The sequence below is a fragment of the Dasypus novemcinctus genome, chromosome 2 (assembly GCF_030445035.2).
Source record: "Dasypus novemcinctus isolate mDasNov1 chromosome 2, mDasNov1.1.hap2, whole genome shotgun sequence".
NCBI classification, from domain to species: Eukaryota; Metazoa; Chordata; class Mammalia; order Cingulata; family Dasypodidae; genus Dasypus; species Dasypus novemcinctus.
Window position 1 is genome coordinate 14,900,799 of NC_080674.1, and position 19,688 is coordinate 14,920,486.

At 45.9% G+C, this 19,688-nt stretch overlaps 1 protein-coding gene across 3 annotated transcripts in view; it reads left to right on the forward strand.

Annotated features, from left to right (window-relative positions):
• Positions 1-19,688, forward strand: part of TRIO (trio Rho guanine nucleotide exchange factor) — a 380,125-nt gene that overhangs the window by 103,252 nt on the left and 257,185 nt on the right. For all 3 annotated transcript variants that reach the window (XR_011645465.1, XM_058306993.1, XM_058307004.1), the window contains exon 2: positions 18,360-18,434. Coding sequence is in view for 2 of the 3 variants with exons in the window: in XM_058306993.1 (XP_058162976.1) it covers positions 18,360-18,434 (75 nt within the window). In the remaining variant the exon portion in view is untranslated. The remainder of the gene's footprint in view (positions 1-18,359; positions 18,435-19,688) is intronic.

Consider the following 19,688-nt stretch of genomic DNA (forward strand, 5'->3'; position numbering starts at 1 on the left):
CTGTGGTGGTGGACCTTACGGCAGTTCAGCCGTTGGCTGGGCTGGACCATTTGTTGACCACCCAGCAGGCTCGGTGAAAGCCAGTTGATGGGGGTGGTGGAGATGAGGCAGGCACCTTCATCATTATTTCTGCTAGGAAAAGAGCTGAACTTCCTGGGCTTCAGAGGAGGAAGTTGCCAGTGGAAAATGTGTTCATGTGGTTCAAGCTTCATTTGTTCCTTTATGCAAGTTTAATTTGTGTGTGCTGAGGTCAAGTGGCTGGATGGACCCCTTGGGGCAAATGCCTTCTCCCAAGGATGGACAGTGAGGTTTGGGGTGACTGGTGGAGTGCCAGCCTGTTTGCAGGGTGCCTCTTGTGACAGGTTTCCTGGTAATAACATCATTCAGAGCTGCCCCCTGGCTTGCCTGTTTAATAATAGAATTTTGAAAATTAGCAGAGGAGAGTCATGCCCCCAGTGACAGCTCTGCATGCGGCTCAGGCCCCCCTCCCCACCCCCACCCCCAGACAGCTTCGTTTTGCAGTGGGAAGGAAAAGGACACGAGGTATGCCAGGATAAATCTGTACGAAACAGAAAGCCAAAATCGATCTGGGAATGAGAATGAATGTGCTGCTGATTTTCTTACTTAGTTCATAAAAAGACCCATTTATTCACCTCCCGGGCTACAGCAATTATCCTGTTAAGAAACTGCTTGACGAGGGACAGGGAAATGCTGGATATGAATTTGTTTTGAGAAACCTAGGTGGTTTCATTTTATCATCTTTTGGGGCATGCTTTATGTTTAAGACAAAGAAAAATGAGGGCATTTGCACCAAAAGAGGCTGCAGGCGTGTCTGCAGCACAGCTTTGCGCTGTGCTCCAAGCAGCAGCTTCTGCTTCCCCTGCAGTTCCTCTCTGCACAAAGGGGTGATGTAATCGTTTCAGCTGCCCGCCACGTGGCCAGCATGCTGTCACTGTCTTCACACGGCTGCCTCTGCACTGCCAGTGCTTTATCAGTCCCGACTGTGTGCTGGTAATTAAATTGTGTTCCTCTTCCAGAGCCTCATCCTTCTCCTCAATGCCACCCTTCACCCGTGTGTACATGCCTGTCAAGGAGGGCAGTGTCGCTTTGCAGTGCAGTAGCAAGGGTGATTTTATGCAGAAAAATGTCCAGAGTGGCATGTCTTAGGGAGCTGTAGAGGCTCAGTGAGTGCCCACAAATTTAAATTTAGGGGAGGGACACTTGGTTGCCATTAGCAACCATTGCCTCTTTATCAGAGGGTGAAATGCTCAAAGCTCAGGCTTTTCTCTTCCTTTACTGCTCTCTCTCGAGTTCTGTATATCATCTGAATCTTCCTGCATGAGAGGGATGGATTAGAACAGGGGTTCGTAACCATGGGTCCACAGAGTCCCCCAGGGGGTACGTGGAAAGATTTCAGAGGGTCCATGAGCTTGAATTGAAAATTTAAAAAAAATTTTTTTGTGGGGATATGTTGGTGTGGGTGTGATATGTTTATTAAATAATACACAGTATAGTGCAGACTTCGTAAGGGGTCCATGGTTCTCAACTGCCTGGCAAAGGGGTCCATGGAACACAAAAGGTTAAGAAGCCCTGGACTTGAAGATAATATGTCCAGTCCCATATACACAGAAACACAGCCTTTTCAGCCAGAAATGAGCCCCGCTCCATGTGCTGCTCTTTGGTCGTCTTTCCACCCTGTTCTATTTAGGGCAGCAACAGCTACAGAACAGCTGACATGGACTCTGCCCTTATTTGTTCAGCTCTGGGTTAAAACACTACGTGCGTTTTCTCATTGAATTCCCCCAATGGCTCTCTGAAATACACACGGCCAGAAGAGCACACGGAAGCCAGGAGAGGTCAAACGATTTGTTCAGGCCCTGCCGTGTTGGAAAAGAAGACAGGGGGACTAGGGGAACGTTTCAGATTTTATCCCTGGTTATTTTTCTCTTTAAAGGAAATATTAGGCTTTGGAACCTTGCTTTTTTTTCTCAGGATCCCGGTAACTCCTGGACACCAGAATAGCTTTGCCCTCCTGGGCCTGGCTTTCTTGGGGATGGTATGAGGTGTTTAAGTGATTTTAAAGATCACAAGGTTTACTTGACTTCATGGTTGATGGTTTCTGAAGTGAAAAATGTCTTTATAGCATCAACAAAAATAACCTCTTAGAAACATAAGGAAATGGCATAGGCTTTGGGCCGGTGCTGCTGGCAACTTTTTAAGTCATGCCAGTAACTAGCATCATGGGCTGCATGTAAGGTGACAGAGCATAACTCCTAGATAGTGAAAATTTATAGCGCTGTGCTTCCAGTAACTCAAGTGCCTCCTTATTTGTAGAGTTTGGACTTGGGTAAATTGGAGTAGATTAAAGGAGCAAGTGGTTCCACCTGTACTGTGCCCAGGGAGGGTGGTGGGCCCTTCAGAGTCCTGTTTGCAGAGGGCCAGAGTAGCTGCAGCCCCCAAGCTTTCACCTTTTGCAGGCCTGTGGGCATCTCTCCTGGAAAGTTCCGCAGGCACCTTACAAACCATGTGTGGGACACCGAACTCCTCTGCCTCCCCTGAATGAGAACTCAAACCTTCTCCCCTTCCGGGCTTCCTGTCTCGGCAGTGCACCCTCAGGACGCCTGAAGTTGGCTGGTCTAGTGTAATTGATACATAATATAGCAGCCGCAGGAGATGGACACCCCCTCCCAAAAAGCAATGCAGACCATTACCAGTAAAACAAGGCTGAAGGGATACCCACGTATTCAGAACTGTTTGCCACAGCCCTCTGCTCGTGGGGCGTGGCCTTGGGACAGCCCACCTGGTGGGTGTGCAGAGCAGACCCTCTCCTGGGCGGATGTCTCCCTGCAGCTGAGGTCAGACCCCTCAGTCATGCTTTCATTCATTTCATAAACCTCTGCTCGCCTGCGAGGGGAGGCCTTCTTCCGAGCCCGGGGGCACCCCGGAAGCGCCTCTCTAAACTCTGCCTCACGGAGCCGGCGTTGTCTGGGGACATTAGGTGTTGTCTGGAGACATTCGAGGGGTGCTCCCAGCAGGCGCCAGCACCCCTCTGCGGTCACGCCCCGTTCTCTGGTCGCAGCCACCCCCTTCCCTCGGGTCTCTCCCGGGCCGGGGCGCCTCCCCGAGCCCTGCGCAGTGCAGCCTGCGCTGTGCCTGGGGCCTCCCAGAGGTGGGGCCCAGCCCGGGTGGGGGAGACGCAGCCTCTGCATTACTGAGCGGCAGTTTCGGAGCCCTTGGCACCAGGGAGTCCTGTTCGCGGGCTTCGCTCTTGTTCCCCTGGAGTCCCCACACGTGCCCTGTGGGGTTCCCGCAGGAAGGCGCCCGTGGCGAGGAGGCGGGGCGTCGCGGGACAGGCTAACTTGTTGATGCTGCAGCTTCCAGCGGAAGCTGTGGAGCAGGGAGGGTTATTTAGAAGAGACTCCACCCCTTTCTTTTCGGAGGGAAGGTTAGCAGTTGAGGTGTGGGTTGGGGAAGGGAAGGGAAGGGAAGGGAACCAGGCAGGGTGAGGAGGCAGGCGGTTTGCAGCGCCCTGGCGCCTGGCCCTCGAGCACGTGTGTGGACTGGGTGTGGTTTCACTCGTGGTGTCGGCGGGTCCTGGCACAGCCCTGGGACAAGACAGGTTCTGTGCAGCCGCGAGATGGCAGCAGGGCCTCGCCACATGACTCGGAGGAGCCCGTCTGCACGGTGGCACCTTCCGGAGCTGCAGGTTAGCCTTAGGCAGATCCTGTAAAACACAGCTGAAAGAAAAATATCGGTTTGGCCCTTCTTACAGTTGTTTACGAAATGAAAAGGTCACTTCTTGCTGTGTGCACTCGTGATTTTCTGTCTCGTTCACGATTTCGGCTCATTAAAAATTAAGCATCTTTAATGCGAGACTCTTCGGGTACATTTTCGGTCCGTTGAGGCCTTTGCTTTACACGTCGTGTCTGTTGCCAGATCTCGCTGCTTCTGTGTCCCTGGTGTTTTCCTTACTCACCATCTCTCCGGACACTGCCTCGCCAGCTGGCCGCCTCGTGAGGCCTCCTGTCCTCGGGCTCACCTTCTCACCCATTTCAGGGTGGCCGCTTAAACACATCTGCTGTGATGTCCCTGCCGAGAGCCGGGCCTGCCAGCCTGGCGCCGGAGGCCCAGAGGGCGGAGACGCTCTGAAAGGCTGCCCTCAGATTCGTCGGGGGTCTCCCCGTACCACCAAGGGGCTTTGCGTTGGTTCTTGATGTGGGGCCTGTTCCGGGGCACAGCCTTCAAACGGTGCCCTCTGCTTTCTGGTGTCACCTTTCTTCAAAGGGAAGAAAGAAGCGGCAGGAGAGTCTTAAGAAACCACAAGGACCACTCCTCAAACAGCATCTTTAGAACTGACCTTTCTCCGTCGGGATTACTCGTATTAGATGAATATTGGGTTGCTGGTGTATGAACCAAGAGCGGTTTTTATTTTATTTTTAAACTGCAGGGAATCCTCTCTCCAGGGCAGACCTGCTCCAGGCTTTGCTGCAGCTGCCCAGCCTCAGAGTATCCTCCTGGGTGGCATGTGTGGGGGGGTCAGGCTCAGTGGGCAGCTGTCCCAGGGCAGATCCCCAGCCAGGGTGGGGCTCCTGGGTCAGCGCGGCCCTGCACCCCACCATCAGTTCACCTCACTGGGTGGCCTTGCCCCCACAATGCCATTAGCCTCTCATCATCTGATCAGACAAACCTATACCTCAGCACAGTTTTCGTTCATGGATACAGGTTATCCTGGTCATGTTACTGTCTTTCTAATGGCCACTCTTTCTGTTTGTTTTTTTTAAACTGGGGGGTATAGATATTTTTAACAAAAAACGTTGTGTTAACGTGCAAATGAATTTCTTATTGTTATTTTAAAATAAAATAATACTTTAAAATTTTCTGGTTTTGTTTCTAACATGGTAACTATCCATAGTAGATGTCTGGCTGTTACACAGATAGGGTAGTAGGTATTAGATACATAGACTCATGTAAACCAGAGCTCTCTGGGGTCTTCAGTAACTTTTTAGAGAGGAAAGGCTCTTGAGACAAGACATTGGAGAAGCAGTGCGGGAAGGAGGGCAGTCCAGCAGAGGGCCCGCGAGAGGAGCTCGGTGGGGTAGGTGGCGGGTGGGCCCCTGCGCCTGGCCTGGGCTCTCTCCTACCTGGAGAAGGGCAGGGAGGTTTTACGTTAGGTTTCCGCTCCTACCCACACCAGTAACATATAATTGGACTGTTGTGCATTAAATAGGCTTTTGTGGGTCCTCTTGAGACCCTAGCCCCAATTTCTAACATTGTTTCTATGGGAAAGTCCATTCTTAGTGAGAAACAGTGGGCACTTTGGAGCACAGGCCGTTTGGCAGAGACTGTTTATGTGCAGGTCGTCACAACGATGCCTTTCTGGCACTTAGACTTGAACTTTAAATAGGAGGAACTATTAGGGGAGTTCACTTGAGATAGAAATAGCAAGGGAAACACCTGGGGGTAGCCTTTTTTGTCTGTCTCAGACTTTCACTTTACTGTTTTGTTAGCTCAGGGACATTAGAAACCAAAATAAGTTTCAGACTTTTCTCTAGCCCATTAATGTCCACATTCTTGTTTTCTTGTTCAACTCATTTATGGTGAACAATACCAAATGTTTGCATCCTTGGACAAAAACCCACAGGCCCAATCCGACGGACCATACACGCTTTAGAGAGGTTGTGGAATGTATGGGCTCTAAACTGGCACAGCTATTGGGAAAACAATTTGGTAGCAGCCCGAAAAGCTGCAAGGCCTGTACCCTGTGACCTCGAGACTCCTCCTGCAGTGTGTTCCTTGAGGTGTGGACACGGCTGCTGATGGCAGCGTCACTGGCAGAAGGTACGAGACAAACTGGATGTCCTCAGCAAGACTGGATACATAAGTTTTCAGTGTAATCGTAGAATGGAGCACGATGCAACAGTGACCTTGCACTAAGTACAGTTCAGCGTGCTCACAGCGTGGCTTAGTCACACACACCGGAGGCGGGTCACGGGACGCTTAAGAATGACTGCATTTATCTAAGTATGCCTGCATTTATGTAAAGCTCAAAAACAGAAGGAGGCTGTGCATTGTGTGGTCATAGGTTCATCGGTGACCAAACTCTAAAGAAGAGCGAGAGAGTGGTTCCCCTAAAAGTCCACATAGCAATCACTCCCGGATGTGATCTGGAGGGACGGGGAGAGAGCTTCTAAGGCATTGTCTTCTAGTTCTGGACCGGTGGTGATTTAAAACACACCCTCACACACAGCAGTCTAGGGTTCCCTTTTAAGTCCGGGGCCTCTTTCACCTAGGCTTTCATTCTAGTAGCCGAAAGAATTCTAATAATTGATTTAAAAGCCCTTTTTTTTATTTTAAAGTGAATAACTGAATATTTAAAATGTCTCTTAGAAGTTATTTAATGTAATACCCATCGCCAGTCCCTCTCTCGGTTCTGGGTTTTGACATGGTAAAGTGTTTGGCTTGCAGAGTTGAGTGGATGTCATGCTGTGAGCATCCATAAAACCAAGTGGTTTTTCATCACTTAAAGTATTTTCAAATGACTTCTGCCTTCCCGAGAAGTGGGCTGAGGGTGTGGCTGCTTGTAGGCCACAGTGTCTTTTCCCAGGCAGCGGACACCTCTGGGTCTGCGCAGAATTCGTTTGTTTTCAACCATCTGTTGAGTCAGTGGGTGATCCTTTTAAAAATTCCAAGGTGGAACACAAGGTGGAAGACAGCCTGATTTGCCTGTGCCTTACCAACTTAAGCCTGTGCTCGGTGGCTTTGCCAGGAGAGGGTGGGAGCAGCGCCCCCCACCCTGTCGGCTTACAGGCCCCTTCCCGTGGGCACCACCCCACTTCGCCCTGGCAACCCTAGGGACCCACTGGTCAGGAGCACCTTCCGAGGAGGAGGCACCCACAGCCTCCCTGCCTGGCAGGCTGTGGGGTGGGAGGCCGTCAGCAGAGGGAGGGCTCCCTTGGTTTCCTTTGCTGCACCTGTTCAGTGAGAGGTGATGATCTCTTCTGGAAAAAAAAAAGGCTGATCTCCTTTCATTTCTGATTGCATTGGGTTTGCCTGCTCCACAGGCCCCCTGAGTGCTCCGGTGCTGGTGGGGGGCCTTGGAGTGGGCGTGGGTGAGGACAAACTGTTGCAGGCACTCAGGCAGAAGCGTGTTCCCACTGTTGAATTGCTTTCCAGGTGCTTAACTTATTTACCAGTCCCAGAGGGAAATTGCCAAGGCTAATCCACCGTGACTGTGTTGATTTAAAAAAAAAAAGTCTATTCTTTGGTGGCTTTCGACAATTACTACAAGTGTCAGTCATATTCTTTTTTTACTTTTAAATGAAGTTGCCTGTCCTTAAAAGGATGCAGTAATTACAGGTATGTGGGCAAAAATTCTCCAAATCTAGTAATTTAAAGCACTTACCAAACTCTTACATCTAACAATAAGTTTCTTACGCAGATGTTAATAAAAATAGTAATGACATGTACTGTCCTAGGGACTGTTTATTCATGAGTTCTGAATTGATATTACCGGGATTCCCATTTTGCAGATGATAAAACCAGGGTAGAGAGCCTGCATACCTGCCACAGGTCACCCCCCGGGAGGTGGCAGACCCAGGCTGGGTTCCAGAGCTCAGGCTTCCAGTGAGATAGGGAAGCATCTCTTGTTTTGAGTTGTGCACTCTCACTTTCAGCTGATGGACTTAATATGTAAATAAGTCTAGTGCAAGGGAATTGGGAAATGCCCCCCAGTGCTGCATGTAGTGCCCTCGAGAGCCTCAGCTGGACCCCGCACCCTCGGGGGTGGTGTGGCCGCTGCTCCTGCTTAAATCATCAGTTGTTCACCTAGTGCCCCCTCCTCTGCTGGGTCACAGGCACCTTGCGGGCAGCAGGGACTGTTTGGCCTGTGTGGCCTGTGCCAGGCACAGGAAGAGGGACCAGGGGACCACGGGGAAGACGAGTTCACCGTACCTTCCTCATTCAGATGTGCTCATTGCCTCGTACTTAACTGGGGAAAAACGTTCCCTGTGCGTCCTGTGGAAAAGCTGTTGACTTGTTTTCCTCTAGGAAAGCAGCTATTGGGGGACTGGGAAAAGAAAACCCATTTCCCAGCCTTTCTGCACAAAGCTTTGCAGTCTTATTTGGCTATTACCTGACTTAGTATTGGTTACTTGGGGGTAAAAATCTGAGGAACTAAAACTTGTGGGCGATGCCATCCTCTGTGTGGTCCTGTCTGTCTGTCTCCCCCTATCCCCCCCCTTGAAAGAGGCAGCCCCTCCCCCTTCAGCAGTCTCCAGGGCTGGGAGAGGAGTTACAGGGCACACACTTAGAACCTTTGGTGATACCTCACTTAGCCGCGCCCCATCGTTTCACGGCTGTGGGGGCAGGTGATGGTCACTCCAGGCAGGTCTGAAGAACCATGCTGGGGCAAGAGCTCTCTTTTTAAATATTAAATGCATCTTTGCATCCAAATTTGTTTTCCCATCAATATATTTAAACTGTTTGGCTTAATAATTGTATATTTAACCACAATAAGCCTAACTTTTGTATGCATGCAGAAGGGAACTTGAGGTGAAGGCAGTGGGAGGAGAGGTAGTTAGAGAATTTGAGTTTGGTTTTTTCTTTTGCATTAGTATACCCATTACTTCTCTAGCCCCTTTTCATAGTTCTATAAACCACGCCTTAGTAATTCAATAGAAAGGCAAATGATCAAGGATGTGTACTAGAAATGTTTTTCCTGCTTGGTTTGGAGGGCAGGGCGGGGAAACACCTGCACCTGAGTTAAAAGGAACCAAAGAAACCACTTTAACCTTGAAAGCCAGTGAATCCTTAAAGGCTCAGGCTGCCTCCCAGTGTCATCCTGGGAGACCCTTGGCCACTGTGCGACCAGCAGCAGGACCTCAGGGCTGGCAGGCTTGTAGAGCACAGTCCAGTCTCTCTACTCCCAGAAGAAGGCTCTTGGAGAAGAACACTCCAAACTTAACTGTTTGTCAGAATTCAGCTTGAAAGTAAGCAAGTTGGAAAGCACCACCTTGTGAATGGGCGGGATTGAGAGTTAATAGGTTTGCTCCTCCCGGGCTGACTGGCCTCCACCCCTCAGCCTGTGGCCAGCCACGGGACAGCACTTGCTCGCCTTGGTGTCCTACAGCATCGGCTGTTTGGCCAGTTACGTGCAGAAAACAAGGAACAAACTAGTCAAAGCGAAGTGGATTAACTGAAGGAACTTCGGTAAAGCAGTGATGCATTAGCTATCGGGGGGCTCTTATGATTAAAACGTCACAATAGGAATCTTTGAACTCTCATTTACATTATGATTCACTTCTGTGCTTTGTGTCTTTGTCCCTGCAGCAAGGATTTCCAGCCCTTGCAGAATGGCTGGGAGCACCCTTTTTTAGTGCCAAGAACTTAGTGTAGCTTTGGTGTCAGTGATTTCAGCAACTAACGCTGCACTTTTAAATGCTTTTGTGTTATTAATCACAACAGTATCTACATCTCTGTAAAAACAAAACAGTACTTGTATTTGCAGGACATTATTTGTCCCTTAGACTTTGCTTGAGGTACACACACACAGAGTCAGGGCTACTGTTTAGTCTAACGTGTGTTTTATGAAAAGCTTTTTAAAATTAAGAATGTGCCACTTAAGGGAAAACTCTCCAGGGCTTAGGAGAGCACTGTGGTGTAAAAATGTCCTGTATGAACACCCGGTGATTACAAACACAGTTCTAATCTTTATCAGGGGACTGGCTGGTGGGAAATTCTGCCAAATTATTCAGTGTTACTGAAGATATATTTTTCTCATGAGTTTCATGTTGGAATTAAATCCTTGCTTATTGAAATGGAAATAACCATCAATCCTTCAGTTAAAAATTGTTCTCTTTGTGGTATTTACCTTATATGATACATTAATAAGGGTAAATGAAGTCATTGAAGATTTTTGAAGCTGAATTGGATCTATGTATCTTCACTGAATACATCTGGAGAAACCTTGATATTTTATGTACATATATGTACCATCTAATGAGTTGAAATAATATATTTTAATTTAGATAGAGTTACTGGTCACTCAGGTTGATTGGTAGATTGATAAGACACTCAGCCTTGATTTAGGTTTTCTGCAGGGATGACGAGCCGACTCACACGGGTCTTGAAGGTACCGGGGGACTGACTGTGAGGCCAGGTAGAGCTGGAGAAGAAGGCACCGCCAGGGCTGTGGCTCCGGGGACAAGGCACTCGCACCGCCCCTGCCTACACTCGCCTTACCTGGCTGGGGTAGGGGGTGGTGAAGTGGTGATAACCTGGAGTTAAACCAAATTTTAGACAGAAATCTTGGTTCATTGATGGGAACTAAGTCACTTCATCTTCTGGAACTTTGTAGACCAGCTGGAAAGCTTGGGTTCCGCCTACCTGCTTTTTGCTTGCTCTGTGCCCTTCATACTCAGAGCCAGTTGTAGGACAAGATAGTGTGTGAGAAGCCATAAACGGGCTCTGAGATGGCACAGGTGTCATAAAGTGACACAGAGGCTGAACCTGCCACTAAGGAAGGCAGCAGTCATCATCTCGAGTGGGCGTGAGCTCAGCCAGGGGTGCAGGTTGGAGTTGACTTCTGGTACTGAAGAACTTGAGGCAGGCACAGTCTGGGCTGAAATACACAAAAAGAAAATTCAGTTTTGAGTGGTGTGGCATTTACTTGGCTTACTCATTCTGTCATGCCTAGTGTGTGTGCAAAATCTCATAGTAAAGCACTAGTGAACCCAAAATTCTTGGGTAGAAATACTCAAAACTACACAGAAAGAGGGGCATCTGATGCTTCTTACTTAGAAACACTTCAGTGAAGTGTTGCATTCCTTTTGGTTGGTGAGGTGGTGGGAAAAAAAGCCTCTGAATTCTCTTCTCCAAAAGCGCAGCCTACTCTTCCCATCAGCAAAATTTCTTTTTCTCTTTTTTCAGTGGCAGGGGCAAAAAATAACTTTTTAATTGCATTGTAAAAATTCCAAAGTAAAACTTTTTTTCTGCTTTAAAATATAACTTAAGAATATGTGAACATAATAGGTTCACTGGACATATTAAAGAACTAATTCAGCCACTTTATGCCGCTCAAAGGAGTTAGTGTAGATTGTTGACGACATCTGACCTATTGCTATAGAATAGATGGATTCTTTGCCCAAAACTCCAAACTACGGACTGCTACTTAAAATTTCCAGCTGCTTGAAGTAGCTGGCATTAGGTTCTTCTGTGTACCCTGGCACTCTTTGAATCATCACAATAAACAGTCCCTTCCCTCAAGGAGCTTATAATCTAATGGGGAGCATTGACAAGATTTTAGAAATTACCTTGCAGGCCAAAAACATTTCAGAATCTATGGGAGTAAAAGGTCGTGGTATCTTTCTAAGCATTGTTTTCATAGAAGGGAAGGGTCCGATTATGTTACTGAAAACCTCAGGTTTGCCGTGCAATGTGCACTGAAATCAATACAGTGACACCAGTGCTTCAGAGAAAGGGCTTTATTTTATGGCCACCAGGAAAGGAGACTGAGGAAAAAAGCTCAAAGCTGTCTTCCCAAGTCAAAGGAGTTGAAGGTTTTTATGAATTCACCCAAGGGGTGGTGGAGTCGTTACCACTACAATAACAAATACAACAACTTCACTATCTTGTGTCCTGAATTTGTCTGGGGTGTCATTACGTAGGCATGAATCAGCGTATTGGCGTGGTGGATCAGTCTGTACCCTGCCTCCCCTCCCCTCCGCTCCCAGAGGTGGGGCAGGTGGGCTGATAGGACGTGGCTTGAGGCCACAGACCCCCTGATCACTTGGTTGGTCTGGAGCGGCCGCCCCCACCCTGATTCTGCCATTCTGCCTGCCCCTTCCTGTCCTTTCAGAGCACGGGCTCTCCCAGGTGTGGTCCTGGGTCCATCGGGAAGAACAAGACAGTCCTATCATGGGAAATTCTAAAGGCTCAGAGGTTGTTTCCCCAAGAACTGAGGAAAAAACCCAGTTTTTCATTATTCTGCTCTATTGAAATACTCCCTGTTAACTTCCAGTGCATGGGTAATACATAGTTAACTTATCAATTAGGCTACAGATTGCTTCATTTGCATTTTTTGCTGTGGTCCTTTTGGTTATTTTGGTTTGTCTTCTGTGTTTGGTGCTAAAGACATTAAAAGCCAGAGCTATTTTAAGTTGAAATTCCCTTAACTCCCTTGAATCAAACTTATGCTGCCTATTTCTTCCCTGAAAGTATGTATAGGCTGTTGCTTCTAAAATATGTGAGAGAATACAGTTTGGCAGTTATTGTAAATGTAAAGGGTATAAGTAACAATTACAGTGCTGTACCATGAAATACCCTATTATTGTGTGGTGGTCTGTGTACATTTCCATATCCCTTGATTCAGTTTATATGCATTTCATTAACATTTTACATGTGTGAATTCTATGCAGTTATTTGTGTAAAAATAATACAAGCATCGTGTAAGTTTTGATTTTATATAAATTAGTAAATATGACATTTTATACCGTTTGTTTTATAATATTGTACCGATCCCCTTAGACATTTCATAGAAAATCTTGGCTAGTTCAGATTCTAATGTAAACCCTACTCTAAATGCTCACACAATTCAAACCTTTGAGAGCCCAAACATCGTGTCACCACGCACTGCTGCTGCCAGGGATGTGCCAATAATCCTGCAGGCTCTGCCGCGAAAGGTCCACACCTCAGAACTGCGGACCCAGGCCTGCCTGGGAGGGTGACGTCACCCTGTGTGGTCTCGCGGAGGGAGGGCTCTGCGCAGGCGCAGCCCTGGCGCTGACACCGTTGCAGATCTTTATTAGCCTCTTTGTGTTCAGGCTGTGTGTGCGCTCTCTCTAAATAAACTAATGAGTAAAATTTGGTAATTACCACCAAGACTCAGTACTAATAGTAAGCTGTTGGCGTATTATTCCGAGTTCTTTTTTTGTTGTTGTTTTAAAAGTACTGCTTGATTTACTTTAATACATTTTAATTTCTGCCACAACCTGTGCCTTTATAAGTATAGGATTTTTTTTTTCCCTTCAATCTTTCCTGCTGATGATTTTTCTTATTTAGTAAATACTGAAGTGGTATAACTGACAGGCATAGGAGGCCTCTGAAAATGTATGAGAAGCAGTTTGTTTTTTGGATTGTCCTTTAAGGCCAAATCCAAATACCAGAGGTGAGGCAGATGATTCAGAACAAGGCACCAGATCATTTTGTCCAGCAGCCCGAATGATCAGGAGATATTTGCTTTTGTCTAACATTGTTTTTACTGAAACTCTCATTTCACTGGTTTGAAGATTAACCAAAACTGCAAATTAATGGTACCTTCCAGCAATCCTAGGAGAAATATGGGCTAAAACAAAACAAAAGAAAGCTTACCTGTACTTTAATTTAAAAATTTGAGTCATCCTTATTTCTTTAACTACTCATATAAAAAGTAATAGTATTGGGATAATGTACTGTATAAAAGCTTTTGCTCAACGTGCTTTTTCCTTCTAAAATAGAAAGATTCGAGGATTGTTGTTCTCTGCTGTTTTTTGTTTGTTTAAATTATCAAGGAAGTGGGCAAATGAATGAGCATGTTGGTCATCAGTGACTAGCTTCAAAAGGTATTCATCAACAATAATAATGCAGCCTTCCAGATTCTCTGGAAAGAAAATATGTAATTGATTTGACCAGTGGGGTGTAAGATAGTTGAAGTTTCAGACCATTGATTCAACTGAAAGAATTTCCCTTGATGAATGATAACTTGTGGAATGTTTCCTCTTAGGGCAAAGAGGTTTAATTTTCCTTGTTAAAAATATCAATCATGTACTATAATCGTGGCTGTCTGATTGAAGGTTAAACTAACCAAGTTTATATTTCACAAACTTAAAATAGAAACTACTTAGGAGCTTTGGTGTGGTTAAGTGGAGGTTCAGGGAAAGGAAACTGGAGAAGTATGTTTGTTCATCTGTCCATTCACTCACTCACTCACTCCTCACTCACTCACTCCTCACTCACTCACTCACTCACTCACCCACCCACCTCTCTACCCAGCCATCCATGTTTTAAGAAATGTGAGCAATTTGGGGGCATGGGTTTAAAAACATTAACCCTCAGACTGACAGTCATCTGAACCAAATAGCAATTTAAAAGGTTAATACTGAATCAGTTTTGGCAAATACGATGTTGCGCTTTGTGGTTGAGATGTAACAGAAAGCATATTAAGAACACTAAATATTCAAATTTTTTATGTTTTAGAAACTGGGAAAGGGTTGGTAAAGAAAATCACCAAATACCCATGACACTTTCATATTTAGTTAACAGTAAAATCTGATTTCCAACTCCAACCCTTTCCCCCCAAGAGCATTCAGCAAATATTAATATAAAGATTTTCTTTTCGTTAATGGCAGACATTATCTCTTGAACTTGTTGAACAAATTCACTGTAGTTTGTGTCAAAAGAGAAGTTGTCAAATGCCTTTTACGATTTCCCTGAGAAATACGCTCTGCACCTGTAGGTCCGCTTTGTGCTACATCCTGTGCTGTCTTCACTATCCCTGCAGCTAGTGTTCGTTAAAATTTATATTTGGCTTCTTTAACCTCACCTAGTGATGAAATATATTTTAAATTGTAGCAAGAATCTGGTTTGGCACCGAAGTAAGCAAACTGCTACTGCTGGCTCTGTGTGTGGCATGAGGCGGTATGGCATCTCAGAAGCCTGGCTCCAGGGCCCTGTGTCCGCTCGCCCTCTGAGCGCGTGGGAGGAGTGCCTGCTCTCCTTTAGTGCGCGAGTGTGCTCCTGTCCGGTAGGATTTCGTAGTGTACCCGGGGAGAAAACAGCTGGAATGCAGGCTTATCTGGAGTGTAATCTAGAATCACTAGAATGCCACAGAAGCCCCGCATTAAAGATTGTTTTATAGTCACACACTCCGTTTACCTAAGTAGCTCTTCAGGGCATGGAGCAGAACCTGCCTTTTTGATCTGAGAAACTTTCATGGTTGAGTTCTAGCTATTTATTGAAAGTTGCATGATATAATCGAGGTTTAGTATTTATACCCGCCTCCTGAGTCCTTTGCTTATTGGGTGTGTTTTTAAAAAATGGAAACAAAATTGAAAATAATACTTAGATGCTGTCATCACAATAGCCAAAAACTTAGTTTCTTTGTGTGGTCAGTTTTATATTTCTGCCTTTTTTTCCTACTTTTTCCCCTACTTTTTGTTTTTAATTGACAGTTTTAACAAAATTGGCATATCTTTTGCTGTGACATTCATTTTATGTAAACAAAACAAAAATATGTTATACAATAGTAACATAGATTTGAACTTCTAGTCTCTATATTTGGACATGTACATATATCACAGTAAAAGTGTAACACATTTCCACACCAGTTTAGCCGTTGATTCATGTGCTTTTCCTCCTGTGGAAAGACTGAGTCTTACTGATTTGGGAAGTGGAGAGGTGAGTAACTAACAGGCTAATGGAAGTACGACTCTCAGAAACTAAAAGAATATAGTCTTATGCGAATAAGTCTGTGGCTCATAATGGGACATGGGAAATCAAGATTTTCATTATTAACTTCTGTTGTCTGTACCACATTTTAGAATCAATATAGTCTAATGCAGAAATTCAGCAGTCATTGTCAAGAATGCTTTGGAATTATTACTTAAGTTGCACAGTTCTTTATTGATTTATCAACACTGCATTAGGACATTCGCTTTCCTCTTGAGGGTTATGTGATAGGGTGCTAGACACGCAGGCGGCCCCCGTTTCTACAGTGTTGGAGCCCAGCTCTCTACCTGCTTCTGTTGGGAAGTAGGATTTGCCGTGTCCAAATCAGAGTGGCTAGTGGTGTGGGAATGGTAGGAAACATGCATTTTCTCATCTGATGGCCCTAGAAGGGGGATTCTCTTCCAGACACCTGTAGATTATCATCTATGGGCATGGCCTTGTAGCCTCCTAGTATTTCTATCATGTGATAGATCTGCCTTCCCCTGATTTGCCTGGGTCCCATAACACTTTGTGCTCCTTGTGAAACTTTTCATTCTCTGTGGTTTTTTGTAGCTATCTGTAGACTTGTCTTCTTGACAAGCTCCTTGAGTTCCACTGTTCCTTCTTGCCTCTTTCCCATTGCCGTCCATGTCCTCCTCAGATGGAATCAGGATGACTTTGTAGATGTGGTGTTCAGCAGATCACCGAATGAGTGACAATGAGCCTTGGAGACTAGATTGTATCCATTCAGGAGTTTTGAAGGAACCTAAGGACAAAATTGCAGATTTCTTGGCTCAGATGTGTTACCTTTTATAAATAGCTTGGTGTTTTAGAAGCTTGGTGGGTTGCCAGTACAGAGCTGACTGCACGGGAAAGAAAAACGGCCGGTGAGCTGTAGGCCTTGGTTCTGCGCTGAACTTGCCGTAACTGGCTGGATAGCTGGATAATGGTGCTTCTGCATTCAGGAAGAGCTTCTACGGTCTCTGTGCAATGACTAGTGTTTGTCATTGTCATTGTCATAGTTAAATACCATTACACTGGGTTCTTTGTATACTTATCAGTGTTTCATGGACAGGAGAGCTTTAGTTGTAAAATCTCAAATTAGAAAAATAATCACACCCTTAGTTTACTCAGTCTTTACTTCAGTGAGTGAAGTAAACATTGTAGAGACTAGAATCTGTTATATTCCTTCTGAAAGTGCTGATTTTGTTGTTGTTTGCTTGCTTAATTTAGTGGGCACCTAATTTGGCCAGACTCATAACCACATACTGTCTCCCCTACAGTAGTAGGCAGCAGTTGGAATCTCGGTCCAACTCTTTTATCCTTACCTGGGCTCCTTGGAGTTTGCCTCATGCATGCAAGGCTAAGGAGACAGCCAGAGATTTGAGCCAGGTGTATACATGGACCTTGGGGCACCCCTTTACTTTCCAAGACTTCTCTGATCACTTTCAACTGGAGGTTGCCTTGCGCTGCTCCCCAGTTCTTGAAGCTGATGTAGCAGCCCTAGGAAGTACAGATTGGGTCTTGCCCTCAGGTTAAAAGCTTAATAAAGGGGTTGCACACTGCTCATGTCCCTTTTCCCCAGGATCTCCTGCTTCTGGCCCCTGTCCAGTGCTCTCTGAGAGTGCCTTTCTTACAGATACGATCCCACAGGCCCTACTGATACACTTAAACTGCTTTCCCTGATTTTTCTTTTTTTGCTGTTTTTAAAGTTTATTTCTGAGTTGCGAAGATTATTTCCCCTCCCCCAAGTTTTTAGAATTTCCTGCATTCCCCCATTCGATCTTGGCTGCCACAACCAGACAGAAAGTGTGAGGACCTTCTTTTCCTTGCATCTGTAGTGGAAACTTTAGCCGCAGACATGAACTACTCCAGGTCTGTCAGAGATGCATTTCTCTGATATCCAATTCCAAGGCCACTTCTTGCAGTGGTTGCGTTACCTGTCTAACATCTTGTGCCATTTTGACAAAAATAAGCAGGGAAATGAGGATCGGGGAGTTTGGTCCTTTACTTTTTCTAGAGATTGTTCTGTCAACAAGGATAGTCGTTCATTTCGATGGGCCAGGATCCCCAAACCTAGATCTCCAGTAGGCGAGTTTGCCCTGGTGCGTTTGGCCAGCCTTGCTGGAACTGCAAGAATTCCCTTTGCTCGATGGATGTGGGCTTGGCCTACTTTGCCTGCTGTGTGCTGCTTTCCACATCTCCACTTGGCCTTCCTGTGTGCGTGTTTGGGGGGTAGGTGAGTTTGCAGTGAGAAGAGGGACCTTGGTCACCCTCTGGGGAAGTGGGAGTGGCGCCTGCCCTGCCTGTTTAGCCTGTGGTAACCCTCGGTGGGGGTGGGGGTGGGGGGGGAATGACCCAGAACACCTAGAGAGCTAGCCAGAGGGCCTGCCTGTTCTGCGCTATTTATAATCCTGTCCCTCCTCTACCCCTGGTTATTTTTAACCCACCTCTGAAGTCTGGTAGGAGGAGACACTGAGCTCCCTCTAGAGGTTTTAGTGTGCCACAAATTGGAGATTTTAAAGAGCAGCCGGCAGCCTTTTAAATTTACCCGTGCCTTAATTAATCTGCAAGATTAAAATGAAGCCTTGGTAAATGAACTGATGACTTCGCGTCCTGCCCTTTTGGGGGTTGGGTCTGTATTGCTAGGAGTGGCCGAGAGCCTGCTTGGTGCCCACACCCCGGGGTCTGTGTGCCAATTATTAGGCACTGCTAAAGCAGGAGAGAGTTTTGTGACTTAGCTTTGTGGAAGTCAGCCGTTTTCAAGTTACAATGTTCCTAAAGTTGATTTAATGGCTGTGAGGAACGCTTCTGTGTTAGCATTGGACATGAGAATGGTTTAAGGAATTAAATTTCAATCAAACCACCTGGTAATTTTATTTTCTCCTTCTGTATTTCAGGGTTTCGAAAAAACGATGAAATGAAAGCTATGGACGTTTTGCCAATTTTAAAGGAGAAAGTTGCATACCTTTCAGGTAAAGTTTAACTTTCTAATCTGCTTTATTGTTCTTTCTGTCTGCTTCTGACACAGCATTGGTTACTGCAGAGTCTGTGAAATAATGTCCCTGGGCACAACATGTAAAGGCACTGGCACTTCGACTGGCTTTGGTTTCATTCTTACAGCATGTTTATGGCAAATTAGAGCCAAAGCATTTTATGCTGGCTGGAGTCTCATCCTAAGTCAGACAGTGTTTGGTGAATAAGATATGCTGTGCATGCCATTCAACAAATATTTGGCTCTTCTGCCCCGTGGACTGGCCAGTTAAGTGAAACTCGGCTCAGGTGGTGGCAGTGCGGCTGTGTGGACGTGCCTCTGAATTCTGACGTCTTGGTTTCTGTAGCTGCGTGGTGCCTGTCTTTCAGACCAGAAAGCCCACATTTCTGCAGGGCCCCTCCCTTGGGGCTCTCTGGTTGGAGCCGGTCCAGTGCTCCTGGGCCTGCCTGCGGCTTGGGGACCCACTCTGGACCAGACCCCAAGCCTCGGGGCCCTGCCGTGTCCCTGCAGAAGGGAGTCGTGGGTGGGGCTTAGGGCTGTCTCCTGGGCCCTCCTCCTGCACGCACAGAACAGTGTTGGCTGTGATGCCTTTTTGGCACTAGTTTGCTTGTTACAAAACAAAGGTTTGTGAGATTTTTCTGCCCTATTTTAGCAGGAAGGTTGTCACATGACTTTGGGCAGTCTTCCTGGATGTGTTTCCCTTGATAAAGTTTTATCTTTCTCAAACAGGAGGCATACTGTGTTGATCTAACATCTCCTCTCAAACACATAAATTTTTAATTTATAATGCTGGTTAGCTGCTTTTATAGGTTTTTTGTGTCCTTTTGCTATGAGTTACTGATTTATGTATTTAGGCTGCAGCTTCCTAAGATGATGTTGCTGATTTTGCTTTGCTTTGTGTCCAGTAGTATTCCTTGGCTCCTATAACTATCTGATAATTTTGCAGAAGTAAATCTAATTCAAAATACATTTGGAAGATCTATAGGAGAGCATAAGAAGCTAATGAAAAGAAGAAGGTGCTTTAAATTGTTTAAATATATGGTAAAAAAAAAAACCCAAAACTTCTGGCTTTTAATGCACTGAGTTTGGAAAGCAACATTTGCTCTTTTCTTATAATTTACTAACTAAATTGCATAATATAGGCCATTACCAGTGTATGAGCTCCCTGGTTTTGTAGTTTTACAGATAGATTTTAAAGTTAATATAATGAAAAGACTCTACTTACAAATATTAG